The 17,688-nt window shown below is 44.8% G+C and overlaps 1 protein-coding gene across 6 annotated transcripts in view; it reads left to right on the forward strand.

Annotated features, from left to right (window-relative positions):
- Positions 1-17,688, forward strand: part of LOC149307169 (leucine-rich repeat and immunoglobulin-like domain-containing nogo receptor-interacting protein 1) — a 444,518-nt gene that overhangs the window by 365,200 nt on the left and 61,630 nt on the right. The window contains exon 1 of one of the 6 annotated variants that reach the window (XM_089538476.1): positions 3,296-3,462. The exons of 4 other annotated variants lie outside the window; for them this stretch is intronic. In XM_089538476.1, coding sequence (XP_089394602.1) covers positions 3,457-3,462 — 6 coding nt within the window. In that variant the 5' untranslated portion in view covers positions 3,296-3,456. Of the gene's footprint in view, positions 1-3,295; positions 3,463-4,245; positions 4,378-17,688 lie in introns of those variants that run through there. One more of the 6 variants, XM_089538478.1, reaches the window with a different exon arrangement.

Below are 17,688 nucleotides of genomic sequence, written 5' to 3' on the forward strand. Positions count from 1 at the left end.
TGGCTTTTGCAGATTTGATTATTTGCAGATTTGATTAATATTAATATTAATGTGTAGGTCCTCCAGCATGACTCTTCTGGAAGTTGACCATAGAGTCGCACTGGAGGACCTAGAGATTCCTAGAGAAAACTCTTCTCTGGGCATCTGTAGGTCCTCCAGCATGATTCTATGGTCAACCTCTGGCAGATGTTGACCACCGAGTTGCACTGGAAGATCTAGAGCTTCCTAGGGAGACTTTATATCAGGTAAAAACCAAATAGTGGGCTTTTATTTGCATTTTTCCATCTCACATGGATCTAGCACTCCTAACCCCAGCGAATGTAGAGGGCCTGCTGTATTTACTTTAACTCAGTTGTGAGCATGGCCAGTCCTGCCATTGGGCAGAGGGAGGAGGATGCTGCCTCAGGTGGCAGATGCTCAGAGCTGGCAGCAATGTTTTGGAGAAGACAATTGTGTGAAACATGGCCCAGCCTGCTTCCTTTCCCAGCAAAACTTCAGCCTGCAAATGCAGTGTGTGTGTGTGTGTGTGTGTGTGTGTGTATTAGGGAGTTTTGCCCTACAACCAGTGCTGCAGAAACATTGATCAGTTAGTCCAGTTGGCTTTTGTACCTGGGTTTGGCACTGATTTGCCTCAGGTGGCAAAATCTCTTGGGTCAGCTCTGATTTGGGGGGCTGGAGAGTGATCTCTGGTTTTTCTTTGGTGGCTGGAAAAGTCAGTGATGACCTTACATCTGTGTGTTTCTTGTTCTTGAGCCTTTTCCCATTTGATTTTCCTAAACTGCTCACCCTTGGTTCCTCCCAAATGGAGCAGACCCACTGAATGCATTGTTGGCTGGCTGGGCAAACGACACAAAGGAAAATCCAACTGATTTAATGGATCTACTCTAGTTGGGAGAATCAGTAAGACTTGGGCCAATGTCTTAGGCTGCAGAAATAATGCAGTTTGATACCACTTTCACTGCCATGGCTCAGTACTATGAAACCCTGGGATCAGTAGTTTGTTGTGATCTCAGAGAGAGGGGGCTAAATGTCTTGCAAAACTACAAATCCCAGAATTCTGTAGCATTGAGCCTCAGCAGTTAAAGTGGCATCAAACTGGATTGTTCCTGCAGTGCAGATGCGGCCCTAGGAAGCAATAGTGTGGGAAAACATGAAGAAATCAGCACTTGATCATAAGAAGCCTTGCTCTGCTTGGGATCGAACCTGAGTCCATCTTCTCCAATGTCCTTCAATCCAGCTTCAGCATCCCATTTCACAATCAATGGATGAGTTTTGAATCTCCAATAAAGGTTTCTCTTTGTTGGGAGATGCATTCATAAGGACAAGGAGACTTTATCTTTCATGGATCTTTTAAAAATGGGGAGTGCAGGGGTAGGGGCAGCCAAAGGTCTTTGGAGGACCATTTATGGTCTTGATCTAGAACTCCCTGATCTAGAATTTGTAGGGATCTCACAGGGGAAAAGAAATCCCTCCATTTGGCTCTGGTTTCAGTTTGTCCACCTTTGTTTTGGAGGCCAAAGGAGGAAAGGACTGGTCCAAATACTCCAGGTGTTTTGGGGATCTTCAATCCCCACCAGAGGGAAATAGGTGTCAGAAGACATCCAGGAGATTGATTTCTTCTTTTCATTTCCCAGCCTATATCTTTCCTCTTGTTTCCCTCCTTCCTGAAATGGAGCAAATAATAATAATAATAAAATGCTGGTGACTCTGGAAAGAGAGACTTTACCTTCTATCTGTCACTTTAGGCTTAAAAATCCCAAATCTCTCTCACTGTCTTGCTCTGAGACCTCTGGGTCCAGAGAGAGAGAGAAACTCCATACCCAGGTTTTATACACATACACACACACACACACACACACACACACACACACACACACACCTCTGGGTATGTATTGTATGTGTATATACAAACACCTCATTTATATCACACACACACACACACACACACACAGAGAGAACATATATATCATTTACTTTCCATTTCCTATGCCCATCCCTTCCCTCTCTTTTCTCCTCCCTCCCTTTTTCCCCCCTTCCTTTCTTCCGCCACATTTGCTTCTGCTTCGGTAGATTATTAGACCTGGAGAAAGGAGGGAGGGAGGGAAGGATGGAGAGAAAGAGGAGGAGATTGAGAAACTGATTCAGATTTCTCCCCATCCCCCCCCCCATTGCTTTTGCAAGGCACCCAGCTTGCATCCCCCTCTCTCCTTCCCCATAGCACCTTCTATTGTGTTCACTTTTGGGGGGGGGCTCCTTTTTCAGCCTCCCTCCAAGCAGAAAAGAGCCCATCCTATCCATTGGGGGCTCTCTCTTCCTCCTCTATTCTTTCTTTTCCTCTCCCCTCTTTGCAAAAGACAAAGCCAGGGTTCCTCTGGACGCCTTGGAAGGGCAGGAGGGAGAGGGCCAGACCCACAGAAGAGCATCCTCCTCCAAGGCAGCATCTCCTCTCTCTCCATCCTTGGTCTCCTCCGCCTGGCCTTTCGCAAAGAAGAAGCAGCCCAGAAGGACCAGCCTCCGCCTAGAGACCCCTCTGGAAGAGACCCCTAAGAGCCCAGGCAAGGAGCCCCACAGCCTCGCCCCCAGGAAGAGAAGGAAGGGAGGAAGTAAGAGAGGGAGGAGAGAGGAGAAAGAAAGGGAAGAGAGCAAGGGAGAGAAGAAAGGAAGGGGGAAGAGAAAAAGAAAGGAAGGAGGAGAGGGAGAGGAGAAGGGAAGGGAAGAGAAAGACAGAGAAGACAGGAAGGAGGGAGAGAAAGAAAGAAAGAAAGAAAGAAAGAAAGAAAGAAAGGGACAAGGAGAAAGGAAGAGAGGGAAAGAAGGAAGGAAGAGAAAGGAGGAAGAGAGAAAAGAGGAGAGGGAGAGGAGAAGGGAAGGGAGGAAGGAAGGAAGAAGGAGAGGAGAAAGGAAGGGGAAAGAGAAAGAAGGAAGGAAACGGGGCGAAAGAGAAGGAGAGAAGGAAGGGGAGAGAGAGGGGGAGAGAGAAGCAGTGGGAGAGAAGAAGGGCGAAGAGAAGGAAGGAAGGAGAGGGAATCGAGAAGGGAGAGAAAAGGGGGAAGACAAAGAGGGAGGAGGGGAAGACAAGGAAGAGAAAAGGGGGAAGGAGAAAGAGAGGGAGGGGGAAGAAGAGGGGGCGAAGGAAGGAAGGAAGGGGAAAGAGGGAGAGGAGAAGAGGGAGGGAAGAAACGAAGGAAGGGGAAAGAGGGAGAGGAGGAGGGCGGGGGCCCCGATTCTGCCTCCCTGGAGGTGGGGGGGGGGGGCGCTGAGGATTAAGAAGCCAAAGGAGGAGAAGGCAGAAGGAAGGAAGGAAGGAAGAAAGAAAGGAAGGAAGGAAGGAAGGGCTTTGGGGGCTTTGGCTCTGCCGGTGGCGGAGGCCGAGGTGGAGGCGGGGAGGCGATGCCCCTTCTCCCCGGGAGCCTCGGGCGGCGAGAATGAGAGGCAGCGGAGGAAGAAGAAGGAGCCATGCAGGTAAGATGGGGAGGTCGCCATTGGAGCAATGCTCAGCCTTTGGTTCTTTTTTTGGTGGGGGTGGATTTTGGAGGCCCAGAAGGGTCCAAATCCTCTGTAATGGGGCTTGTTGGGGGGAAGAAGAAGAAGAAGGGATGCTGCTTTGGAGGAGAAGTGGAAAGGAGGGATGGAGGAGAAGGAGGAGAAGGAGAGAAGGAGGGAGAAGGAGAGAGAAGCCAGGGATTGGAATGGTTTGGGTCCAATGAGAGGTTCACAAGGAACCAATTTCTCCCCCCCCCCCCAATCATCATCATCACCATCAACATCAACATCACCATCATCATCACCATCACCATCACTATCACTATCATCTTCATCCTCATCACCATCATCATCATCATCATTCAGGGTGGGGAGGAAGAGACCAGAGTCACCCCAGGTTCCTTGGGGTTTTTTGCCTGGCTCCCAAGAGGTTCAGAGGTTGTCTCAGATGTTCCTCTGGGGTCCAAAATGGGCTGGGAAGGTGGAGGAGAGAAGGTCTGCCCTAGTCATCATTTAGAAGATTATTTAGAATTGGGGCCATTTTGCGTTTCTCTGGTAGAGGTGGCTTGATCCCATCCAGATTTGGGATGGGGGCCACCCCAGGTTGAGGAAATTTGGGGGGGGGGGGTCAGGTGTGGGGATGGTAGGGAGAAGACACTTGGAATGGGAATTGAGGGAGAGATCTACCATAGCCAGCCTCTGGGCTTTTGAGATGCCATCCTCCTAGCTGGGGGAAAAAGGCTCAGATATTGTGTCCTCCTCCACAAATGTTTCATTCTTGACCAGGGAGGACAAGGTGGGGTTCTTCTCCATTTGGGGGTGAACCTCTTGTCTGTCCATCCAAGGAATCCTGGAGCTTATGGAGATGTGGGGTGACCTCCTGTATTGGTTGTGGTACGTGGTGTGTGTGTTGTGTTGTGTTTTGGGAGGGTATAACTATTTATTCTATTGTTTTTTGGAGGCAGGAAGGGATGAGGAAGCATCCCAGTCTTTTTCCTGCAGGATGATCTGGCTGGTTTGGGAATGATTTATGGGTGTGTGTTTATTGTCTGGGGTCTTTTTCCAACAACAAGAATAACAATAATGCAATAATAATAATAATAATAATAATAATAGACTTGTCTTGTACAAGTGCCTTTTGTGCATCCGAACAGTCAGGGGAGGATAGAGAGATTGTGCGTCTCTGGAAGGGATCCTGTTGTTGGGGAAATGGTATTATTTTGGGGTACCAATGTGGCAGGAGGATCTTTGCATGGAAAATATGTGTATATATGTATATATATCTCAGTGAATCCTGTAAAGAACAGGACACATTTGGTTGTGTGTGTGTGTGTGTGTGTGTGTGTGTGTATGCATTATCTGGGAGGGGGGTTGTCTCTGGCATGGGTGTCTGTGTTACTGGGCTGACTGTCTATTCTTACGCAACGAATGTGCCATTGTCCATCCTATCCTGGTCTGCTTTGGTTATAGTTTTCTCTCTTGGATATGAATTCTGAAGCGGTTGAGGGATCAACAGAGACCTGCCAACCTGCCAGTCCTGTGTGTTTGTGTGTATGTTTGTAGACCTATGTGGCACTTTATGAGCAAGGTGTCAGTGCAGAAATGTGGGAAGTGGACAGTTTGGAGATGCTTTCCCAGAGCATTTCCTTCAATCCTGATGCTTCAGGAGCCCAGGATGCTAGTTTTTGCCTCTCTTCCATTCCCTGCATCCTTGATTTCCTTTTCCTTTTCTCCAAACGCCCCCCTCCTCTGGATGAATTGGCCAAGCAGAATCCATGTTGCTATGCTAAAGTCCCCCAGTTTTCTTCCCTGTAGGAGGTCTGGAGTACAAGCGCTTCTCCCCACAGTTGCCCCTTGTCATATTCTGGTTGATGCTCTGCTTTACGACTCATGCACACCCAATGGGAGGGAGGTAGAAAGGAAACTTGAATTCCCTGGTTGGATTAAGGAATGGCCTGCAGCCCTTAAAGCATGAATGGAAGAGGTGTGTGGCCCTCCAGGTGCCGTGGGAATGCAGCCAGGCCAAGCCAGCCTAGGCATGATAGGACATGCAATTCCCTCTGATGGGACCCAGTTTGCCCACCCATAATTTACAGCAAGGAAAAGCAGCTGTCGTTCTCCAGATGGTTGTTAAGACTGCAAATCCCATTAGCTCTGCAGTCGTAGCCCAAGGTGAAGTGTTCTAGCAGATGCAGTTCAACAACACCCAGGCGGCCACATGTGGCCTACATGTGGTTGGAAGAAGGGCTCAGAAACTATTGGCCCTCCAGGTGTTCCCCATCTGTGCCATAGTGTCATCTTTGTCATAGGACTAGGCCTCTTGGGCAGAGGTGGGAATCCTTTGGTCCTCCAGGCTGTATTTCTCAGCAGCATAGTCCCTCACTAGCATGGTCCATGGTAAAGGATGCTGTGAGCTGGAGCCTAAGAACATCTGGATGGCCAAAAGATGGCCAATAGCTGATGGACATATCAGTCACTGGACTTGGTCATTGGGGAGTGGAGGATGGACACTTAACTGTTGGGCATGTCTGGGAGAAAACAGGGCTTAAGCAAAAAGAGGAGATTCCCTCCATTGCAACTACAGTGTGGTTTCAAAACAGTTGTTTGCACATTGCTAAACTGCATGAGACAGGCAAAAGCGTTGCCTCTGATGGAACAGGTACTAAGGTTTCTAGGAATCACATTGACTCGGGAAGCAGCCATGTGCCAGGTGGGATTATTTATTCATCTGGCTCAATATGGTCAAGTGAATCTCCTGGATCTCAAGCACAGAGAGAGAGGTCTTCTTCTCCCACCACCTAAGGAGCTACAAGTCCCACCAGGTGGTTGTTGTTGTGTACCTTTAAGTTGTTTCCGACTTATGTTGACCCTAAGATGAACCTATCACCTTGCTGCATCATGTTGTTGTTGCATACCATCAAATCATTCCTAAACGATGGTGATCCTAAAGCAGATCTGTTGTGGGGGTTTTTTGGAGGATTTGTTCAGAAGGGTTTTTCGTTTGCTTTCTTCTGAGGCTAAGAGAGTGTGACTTGCCCAAAGTCACTCAGAGGGTTTCCATGGCTGAGTGGAGATTTCAACCCTGTCCTTCGGATTTCCTTTTTTCAGAACTATAATTCTGAGAACCATCCAGAAATATTGGGAACTATAATCCCCAAAAAGTGACTTCCCAGGTTCAGATGAAATTGTACATTGTCCATGCTTTGTAGCATGGCTTTGGTTTTCTGTTTTGAAGCATTTTTCAGCACTTAAAGCCTAGGATTGGCAATGACCCTCCTAGCAACAGAAACAGACCTGTGAAGCTGCTTTGCTAGGGCTGTGATCTATCAATTCTGTATGTCCTACTCTCACTGGAAGAGGTTCTCTGAAGGCTTACACATTTGGAGCCTCTGTCTCTGAGATCCTTTTAAGGAAGGAGTTGCCAGAGATTGCCTTGGAGGAAAGCACATGTTCTTCTCTTGGGTTTCTAATCAGATCTAGATGAATCAGCAATATAAAATCGGCAATAATTTATAGGCAAGATCTCTGGTCATGTGGATGGGTTCTTAGTGTTCTGAAAGCTTGGCCATGCGTCTTTATCAGAGGTTCCTCAGTCAAGAGTTAGCATCTTGCCTGTTTTATGACATTTTCTCTCTAGAACAACAGCCTGGCAGACAATGGAAAAATCTGCCACTTTGTCCTTAAGAACGTGTAATGAGATGTGAGTAAATCCTGATATAAGAGGATGGTGTCGTACCCCACGAATTGTATATCAATTTTGTGCACCCAAATTGTGGAGCACCCATGAGAACAATTCACACATTTCAGGAGGAGAAGAAATTCTGATGGAAGGGGATGGCGCCAAAGTTGTACAAAAATGGACAGTATTTTTGGGTGGCATATGGACAGTATTTTTGTTGTTATTATTGTTTTACAATAACAATGATAGAGATTGCAACCCACTCCAACAACTCCAGCAATGTCCATGACCGTTTCATTGCATGGGAATGTGTTTCAGTTGGCGTATATGAGAGTTTCAAATGTTTACCTTTTGGAGGGTTTATTTATTTATATCAAGATCAGACAATTAGCACCCTTCCATATGGTTTTGGACTGCATTTCCCATCATGCCTCACCATTGGCTAGGCTGGCAAGGGCTGGTGTGTGTTGCAGTCCAATAGTACATAGAGATCCAAAAGCTGTCCAACCCTAATGTATTATTTTAGTGGAATGTTTGGTTTAATACCTGGAATTGCAACTCTTGGAACAGGTTTTGTTCCATATTTAGGCATCACTTAGGGAATAGAGTGCAGAAAAGGTGGAAGGAGAAAGCAGACAAGGAGCTTTTAAGCACAGTTTACCTGTACATTTGGAAATATCAACCCATGGCTGAGATCTCTACTACAGGTTTGCATCGGCCATTTTTGGAATGATGTCTGAATGGAGGCATTCTCAGTTCTGAATGAAGTTGGAAGCCAACACTGTGCCATGAGAACTGTATTGACTCTCTGTAACATATCCAAAATCCTACTGAATTCATCAAGTTTCCTTGGCAATAATATAATCATTATTTTCTAAAGAGAGAAAATTGGGAAATCGCTATGATGTAGTACCACCGAGTCTGGGCTTTCACTACTGTGAAATTACTATATGCCATTGCATGTCAATACTTATTTTTATTCTTATTTTTTAATAAAGCCTTTGGGTACCAAATACAGATCCCAAATCTTTGGAGATTATTTGAAGTAATATAAGTTGTTGCTGCTGTTGTGTGCCTTCAAGTCATTACCTAAGGTGAAACCATTAAGTTTTGTTTCTTTTTCTTGGCAAGATTTATTCAGAGAGGGCTTGCCTTTGCCTTCTTCTGAGGCTGAGAGAATGTCATCCAATGGATTTTCATGGCCCAGGCAGGGATTCGAACCCTGCTCTCTAGAGTCATAACCCAATGCTCAAACCACTACAGCAATGTGGCTCTCATCGAAAGAAACCACTGAAGACCAAATTCATTTCAGTTCAAGCACATAATCAAATTTCATGTCTCTCCTTGGGCTGCATCCACACTCTAGAAATAATCCAGTTTGACACCACTTTAACTGCCATGGCTCAATGGTATGGAATTGTTTTATGAGACATTTAGCCTTCTCTATCAGAAAGCTCTGGTGCCACAACAAACTTCAATTCCCAGCATTGAGCCATGGCAGCTAAAGTAGTGTCAAGCTGGATTATTCCTGCAGTGTGGATGCACCAGTAGAAATAGTTCCCACTGCTTTTAGGATCTACTTTTGAACAAGTTTCCATTGAACTGCAGCCTTGCAACAAAATGGTCGGCATGTTTATTGGGAGTGAAATTGTCTCTTGTTTTGTGAGAGTCATGTCCAAGGAAATCTGCAGAGAATTGTGTCCAATAGTTTGCTTTATTGTGGCTGACATTTTGTACTCCTTTTTTCTCATCATCTGAAAGTGAGTCAACCGAATCATGTCCTTCTGGGACTCAGATCCACAGATGTTATTCTTTTATTCCCTTTGGGGAGAGTGGATTGAAAAGTCCTAGGAAAGGTAACAGGATCAGCTGTTTTGCATCATGGGGGTTTCCCCTATGGAAAAATGTGGCATAAAAGAGGCTCTGAATTGATATTTTCCCAGTGAAAGTTGGATAACTCATGGGCATTGGGTGCTACACTGAAAATAGGGCCGACAATAAAATTGCTATTCCAATTGCATGAAGAAATTATTCAACTAAAATAATTTATAGCAGCATAAACATATTTTTTTTCCTGCAATGCACACAGTTCTCTTTTACTAATGCTTTTTCTCAAAGGACACAATCATGAGAACTAGGCCTGCCCAAGAAAGGTAGATTTCTGCTTTTCTTTCTTTCTTTCTTTCTTTCTTTCTTTCTTTCTTTCTTTTCCTTTTCTATCCTCCTTTCTGTTTTTGCTATCGGATACTCAGTTATTTGTATCTCCATGAGGACCAGCAGCTCAGATTTAAAGGCAAGGAAACAGCCAAAGCCGAGTGCCTCGGACTTTTTCAAAGCCTTGGAAACGTTATGAAATTCATTGTCAGCCTGAAAAATGGTTTCTATTTGCACTTGTATCTACCTGTCGCGAAGATGTTTATCACCTCTTTAGCTTGTTGGCGTCCCTTTTAAAAGAATAATTAAAACGATGTCAACAAAAATAAACACTAAACGCGGGAAGGAACTAGAATGGCGCAAACAGGCTGTTTAAATAAAAAAACATATTGTTTGAATAAACATGCACTCTTTAAACAGACATATTCTTCTGTAAAAATGATAGCTAACAATACAGACACGGATCCAGGGAAAGAAAAAGGCACACACACACACACACACACACCAACCAGAAAGAGGGGCTTGTAATAATTCATAATTTATAGTAAGCTACAGTGAGAAAGAAACCATTGGAAATGACAAAGAAGGAAAGCAAAGCAAAGGAGCAGGTTTCCATTGTCATCGCAAAACCTGGGTTATAAAAACATTTACTTTAAAGCTCCAGTTCTTTTGACTCTAAAATTGTATCCCAAGTTGATAAGATAAAGAGAAAGTCTTCCCATTGCAGAGCTGGAAACTTCTTTGTCACTCTGCCACTATAGTGCTTTGGCTCTAGCCCATGGAATCCTGGGATTTGTAGTTTGATAAGAGCCTTCTGTAACCTTCTGGGCAAAAGAGTGCTGGTGCCTCGCCAAACTGCAAATCCCAGGAGTCTATAAGCTGGAGCTATGGCAGTTATAGTGGTCTCAAACTGCATTATTTCTACAGTGTTGATGAATGCTTAGTTGACATGTTTGGACTCTAACTCCCAGAATCTCCCTTTTTTTGGAAAACTGTGTTTGTAAAAGAACAGAAGTTGCTTTGTAAAAGTAATCTGTTAAAATGTAAGTCCTAAAGCCCCCAAAGTAGTTAGTTGCAGTAACAATTAAACAAAAACACCAGTGCTTTCCTTTGCTATTTCTCAAGGCTAACTAAAATGGACACTTTTGTTACTTGGTGTTAAAAACAGAACTAAAACCCAACCAGGGACATAGCCGGGGGGGGGGGGGGGGGGGATCTTGGGGTCTGGACCCCTCCCCCTTCCATTAGAAAAATGAATGGTGTGTGCTGCTGCACCACCGCACTCAAGCCCCATTATAATGGTGGCACTTAGTCTGTACCCCCCCCCCCTTTCCTAAAATCCTGGCTAGGTCCCTGACCGAACAGTTTCATTCTTTTTGGCTTCCTCTTTGGAGTAGCATAGCTCTGAGGTATGCATGCAGAAGGCACAGCTTCTGGTGAAGCTGGAGTAGGGAAAGTGCATATGTTTTGGGCCTGTGGTTACCAGCAGCCCTTTCCAGTATAGCCAATGGTGAAGGATGATAGGAGTGGTAGTCCCGCCACTTCTGGGAGCCACTGGTTCCTCTAGCTTGAGTGAACAGCAGAGCCTTCAAGAGTTACCTTTTGGATGACAGCTCCCAGTATCCCCTGCCATGTTGGTGCAGTGATTCTGAGTGTTTTCTGGCCCAAAATTAACTTTTTCCAAGTTCTGGTTAAAAGGATCTCAGCTAACCTGGATCTCAAGAAGAGCAGGGGGCCAAAACACACCACAGAAATAATCTGGTTTGAGACCGCTTTAACTGCCTTGGCTCAATGATAGGAAATTTTGGGAACTGTAGTTTTGTGAGACATCTAGCCTTCACTGTCTTAGAGCCTGCTACCATCTATGTTAGTGCCAAACACAATGGCTGCATCTACACTGCAGAAGTAATCCAGTCTGACACCACTTTAACTGCCATAGCTCAATGCTATGGAAATCTGGAATTTGCAGTTTTGTGAGATGTTTAACCTTCACTGTCAGAGAGCAATGGTGCCACAGTAAACTACAAATCTCAGGATCCCATAGCATTGAGCCAGGGCATTTACTGGATTATTTCTGCAGTGTGTTTTGGCCCAGGGAAAACAAGAACAGCTTGACTGCACCTGCACTGCAGAAATAATCCCATTTGAAACCACTTTAAATGCCATGGCTCAGTGATATAGAATTCTAGGAATGGTAACCTGTTGTGGCACCAGAGCTCTCTGATAGAGAAGGCTAAATGTCTCATAAAACTACATTTCCTAGAATCCCATAGCACTGGGCCATGTGTCAAAGCCATGTGTCAAACTGGATTATTTCTCAGTGCAAATGCAGCCCTTATGGTTTGTGCTAACAGATGATACCAGGCTCTAACAGCTGATGCCTTCCATGTCAGTGGAACAGTGAATCCATCCTGGGCTTTTGACTCAACTTGAAAGGAACTGTTCTGCTTGAGAAATAGGGATCAGCACTTTAGATACAACTTTTAAAATTCCAACTAAAATACAGAGTTTATTTGCCATTGCAGAAACCATCCAGTTTGAGACTCCTTTAACTGTCCTGGCTGTGTTAGGGAATTCTAGGAATTGTAGTTCATTGTGGCCCCAGAACTCTCTGACAGAGAAGGCTCAATTTCTCAGAAAACTACAATTCCCAGGATTCCCTAGTCAGGGCAGTTGGAGCCATCTCAAACTGGATGATTTCTGCAATGTGTTCTGAACCAGTCTTGCTGAAACAAAAGCCACCAGCAGGTTGTGGCCAGAACCCAGGTACTAACCAAACCTAGCATGAGCAAGATTGCTCCCTTGTATTCATTGAGATCAGAAGCTGCAATCAAAAAACATAGTTATTTCTGTTGCAAAGTCTACAGTCAAATCCTTTCTCATCCACCCACCAATGAGCAGACACCTGAAGTGTGAGTAAGAGCTTTCTGGCTAAATCCAGGGGAAAGAGAAGCATTTTGTTTTGCACGTCTGTGTAGGAAGAGGGGATGTTTGACTCGTGCTCCTTTTGCCGCCACCACTACACTTACGGCGTGATGAGTGAGGCAGACCAGTCAAACTGCCATCTTCCTACACACAGCTATTCAGAATACAGGAGCCTTCCCCCTGCTTTCCTTCCTTGCCACCCCCATTTCACGACAAATACTTCTAAGGAGAAAAAGAAGGCAATGGTTGACTGAATGATCCAAAAACATGAGTGCATTGTGCATCAATCGCAGATCCTTTTCCAGATGAGGAGAGAAGCAAATGACAAGACACTGTGGGAGTTCCTAAACCCAACACTACTATGCCATTCTTGAACCCAACACAATGCTGAAGGCCAAAGGAATTGGAGAGCCAAACGTACCCAACTCCTAGGGTGCATCTACTCTGTTGAAGTCATGCAATTTGACACCACTTTAACTGCTGTAGCAATAGCCTATGCAGTCCTGGGATTTGTAGCTTTACGCAGCCTTTAGCCGTCTCTGCCGAAGATTGCTGGTGTACTGCAAAACTACAAATCCCAAGATTTTGTAGGATGGAGCCATGGAAGTTTAAAGTGGTGCCAAACTGCACTATTTCTACAGTGTAGATGCACCCTCATTTGTGTGTTCCTGCATGGCAGGGGGTCGGATTAAATGACCCTTGGGGTTCCTTCAAACTCCATGATGCTATGATCCCCTTACAGTGAGAGTAGAAGAATTCCAGGCAAATTTTAGCCAGATCATCTCACAGTCAACAGTCTTAATATATGTAGAGAGATCTTGTAGCGCCTTTAAGACTATTATTATTATTATTAAGATTTATTTCCCCATTCCAGGAAATCGGAGTCATCAATCCAGTTAAAATGAAATAAAATAAAAACCTGCCAGAGGTGTGCAGCAATTACAGGTAATACATGTTAAAATGGAAAACAGTGAAATATATAACAACACAGGTTAAAATAAAACATAGGCTGGGAATCATGTTGTACCAGGGAACGCTTCCCTAAACAAAATTGCCTTCAACGTAGCTTTAAAGCTGGTCAAAGAAGTGATGGACCGAGCTTGTGTGGGAGAGAGACTAGCTAAAGAAAGCTTAAATAAAGAAGCTAAAGAAAGACTTAACTAAAGAAAGAAAGCTTTCTTTAGTTAGTCTCAGAGTTGCTACAAGATCTTTCTACATACTGATTCTACAGACTAACATGGCTATATATTTGAGTCCTAATATTTGGATCTGGATAACGGGTCTTCTGGGCTGGGTACATTTGCACCCACTCTAAGCAACAATAAAATAGATTTCCAGGGATTGCGGTATATAGGGCAGGACCAAACAAAGAACATTGAAATGTGAAGTCAAAGGCTTTCATGGCCAACATTCATAGTTTTTGTGGGTTTTGGGGGGCTACAAGGCCATGTTCAAGAAGAGACACAGATGCCTGTGTCGGGCATCTTCAGAGAATGCTGGCATGGAAGAGAGCAGTGTGTGTGTGTGTGTGTGTGTGTGTGTGTGTGTGTGTGTGCCAGGCTAAAGCATACCATCCAACATTTCATAGACAAAAACCTGAATGCATGGGTCCAAGAAACAACAGAGTACAGTTAACTAAGGAAGACACAAGCTAGGAGAGATGATAGCACTTTGCTTTAGACAGAATATAGTAGGAAGGACAAGGTCCTGCCCTTCTTTTCCTTTCCCCTTCTGCTTATTTGAATGGATGGCATTTTGAACTCAGTTTGCAGCAGCTGAACTAAGCTGAAGACAAAGCAGGAGGAGGAAAGAGAAACTGGGACATTTGAAAGCAGCTGGGGGAAACTGGGATGGCAGAGAATTCATCAGGACTGTCTCTGCCAAACTGGAGGCATGGTTATCTAACAGGGATTTTTACTACTGATGCATCCTTTTTTATACCATTGGAAAGCATTACCTTTGGTCATGATGTTGACAAGGACTCTAAAGCCCACCTGCCTCATGGAAGGAGCCATGCTCATGGTGGTTTAATACTTCTTTACTCTAACAGGGCTTTTGCTGTATACAGGTGTCTTCTGCACAGTTGAATGTCTCTGAATTTCCAGTTGAGAATGTAGCAATTGGCTTCTCCAAATGCGTATAAAGGGAGAAATCACTCAACAATGGCTTGCAGAAAAGAGGGGTGGAGTGATACCTCTGTGTGGCGTGAGACAGGAGAGGTTTTGAATTACTCCTGTTGGGAGAAAGAAAGAGAAAAGGAGAGAGCAAATTTTGTTCTCTATTTTTCTTTCTCTTCTTAGCCCCAGCTGCACTAGGAACACTCCTGGGAAATCCCAGACAAAGTATCATTTCCTTGACAGTGAATCCATCATTGGAAAGCTTTTTCTAAGTTTAGAGAACAACATTTTGAAAACTGTTTCCTGGTAACGTTGCCACCAGTGGTTCCCCTTAGGCTGGCATAGGCCTTAAGCTTAAACCCAGCCATCTAGGGGGCCCAACCCAACCCTATGGGGCTCACCTTATAGCCACATCTCCTTTCACCACCCTCTCTTTCCTTGCTTCCAAAACATTGCAATTCCTTTTCCAAGGTGTACAGTAGGCCCTTGGTATCCACTGGAGCTTTGTTGCTGAAGTCTCATTATAGACAATGGTTTAGTAAAATGGTGTCTCTGACAGCATCAAGATTTCCTTTTTGGCTTTATTTTATTTTTATTTTTTAAAATATTTTCAAGTTGTTGATGGTTAAATCGGTGGATGCAGAATCTGTGGGCATGGAGGTCCAACTGTATTTGCAGATACCAAGAGCGTTGCTTAAACAATGATTTTTGGTCCCATCTGTTTGCCTTTTGCTTTGCCCGGTCCTGGAACTTCTCTGAAATTGAATTACATCCTCAAACCAAAAGAAAAATCAAGTGGCCTTCAAGAGTGTTTTGGACTACAACTCCCAGCATAGTTTACCATGTTACCTAGGTGTAATGGGAGTTGTATTTTGAAAACAGCTGGAGGACCACATGATTCCTGATCTAGGGCCTGCTGGCCTTATAGATGTTACTGGTGATACTGGTCCAGCACTAGACATGATGCCTGGGGAATTTGGAGGGTTGCTTTCCAGTAAAGTAACCCTTCCAAGGGCTGCGTTTTGTTCAGTCACATTCGTTGTTGTTGCTGAAGAGCAGAAAAGAACAACCTTTGGCCCCGCAGTCGTGATGAGATTCCCTTCCTCAGTGACTTGGGCCGCTGTGATTTGTAGTCCGCAGTATGCCAGCTTCCAAGTCATACAGAGTGCTTCACCAAGGAGAAGTGTACTGGGTAACACAAAGCCCTGGATCATATTGTCAGTCCCAACTAAACCAGCTCTGAAACCAATTGGATATACCTCTGTGTTGAATCACCGTTCCGCCATTGATTCAGTGGATCTACTTTTGTCGGGACGAGAGGATTCATGACTTCATGTCCCATGCTTCTGTTGCAGGAAGAACATTTTTTTACCCGCCCTGGAAAAAGGGAGGGGGGTAATTTATTTTAAATCTCTTTCCGCTTCTGTTAAGCATTCATCACTCTGTATGAACTAAGATCTTTTTTTCCCTTGCAGAGAGTATGATAGGAAGCCTCCAAAGCAGACAGACCTCTCCCAAAGAAAAAGGATTTTCCCATCAGGTTATCCCGAATTCTTCCCTTTTTTGGCCATCAGGCGCTCATGCACACACACCCTGAGCAATCTCCTTTCTGGAAGATGCAATGCCAGCACACACTTTACGTAACTGTGGAGAATCAATTTTGACTTTAAAGTCTTTCTGCTCAGCGCCTGCCTCTGCTGGAGTGCCTTGCATTGCCCTCCTGCCAACGGATCTACCCTTCTTGGCTGAAAGCCCCCTTCAGGGGGTCTTTGCCGATGTGATACAAAAAAAGCAGTTACCTGCTGCAGGCCTGGCCTCCATTTAACCGGGTTAGGTCTGCAGAGAGTGTTTTCTAAGGATTTGGTGCTCCTGGTGGCTTGTGATTCAATGCCAGACTGAAAAACACACCTTTCCTGTGCTGGATTTACATGGCAGGTTGGGCCTAACTACCCTAAAGGCACCAGATCCCTTCCAATCTTGGAAGCCAAGAAGCTGAGCCCTGGCTAGTGCTTGTATTGGAGACCACCAATGAATTCCAAGTGCTGTGGGGTATATTTCAGAGGCAGGAACTGGCAAAACTACCTTCAAGTTTTCCTTGCCCAAGAAAAGCCTCTGAAATTCATGGGGTCACCATAAGCCACCCTGTGACTTGAAGGCACATACACCCATCTTGAAGGTACCAGATCCTATCTAATCTTGGAAGCTAAGCCAAGTCAGCCCAGTTAGTGCTTTCATGGAGAGACTACCAACAAATACCAGGCAATGTAAATTAGGTTTCAGAGGAAGGAACTGGAAAAAACAACTCTTTGAGTAATAATCGTTGCCAAAGAAAACCCTGTGAAATTAATGGGGTTGCTTGAAAGTCAACAGGTAACCTAAAGGCACACAGGATTGTATGCAGGGTTGTCAGGTGTCCCTTATGACAAGGGTAGGAAAGAAAGTGTTTCTAATTTAAGGGCAGGAAAATGTGTTCCTTGTAGGGCTGGTAGGTAGACTCATAAAACAGTACAGTTGGAAGGGACCACAAGGGCCATTTAATCCAACCCCTGCTATGCAGGAATTCAGGCAGCTAAAGCACTCCTGAAAAATGCCCATCCAACTTCTGTTTGAGTCCACCATCTTCTGAGGCAGTCTATTTCATTGCCAGATAGCTCTTAGAGTGTTTTAAAAAAACCTTTCTTCCTAATGCTTAGTTGGGATCTCCATTATTGAATCTGAATCCACTGATAGTGATCTCTGGAACAGCAGAAAACAAACTTACTCCATCCTCCTCAGGAAATCCTTTCAGATATTTAAAGGCTACCACGTCACCTCCCAATCTTCTCTTTTCTAAGATAAACATACCCAGCTCCCTAAGATGTTCCTCGTGAGGCTTGATTTCCAATGTAAAACAGCTGCATTTAGTCCAAGCTTGCAGAAGCAGAAATGTGTATGTACCCCATGCATAGATGCACATTGTGTCTTTGGTTGTGCATTCTTTGGCATATTTAGCACCTTGGTTCAACATTGCCATCCAACCCAAGAGTTGCACAGCACTACTAACAATTCATTCCACAAGCAGAGATCTACAATATGTGAGTGTTATGTAGGATGTTGGTTATCTTTGCTGTTGCAACTGATGGTGATACTGATGGTGGTGGTGGTTGCATGCCTTCAAGTTGTTTCTGACTTATGGTAACCCTAAGGCAAATCTATCATGGGGTGTTCTGGGGCTGAGAGGGTGTGACCCATCCAAGGTCACCCAGCAGGTTTCCACGTCCAAGCAAGGAATCAAACCCCAGTCTCCAGAGTCTTAGCCCTGGTTCTCTGATACTGTTTAGAGACTCAACA

Source organism: Sceloporus occidentalis, unplaced genomic scaffold, assembly GCF_023333645.1.
Source record: "Sceloporus occidentalis isolate IW3139 unplaced genomic scaffold, rSceOcc1.0.p SCAF_9, whole genome shotgun sequence".
NCBI lineage: Eukaryota > Metazoa > Chordata > Lepidosauria > Squamata > Phrynosomatidae > Sceloporus > Sceloporus occidentalis.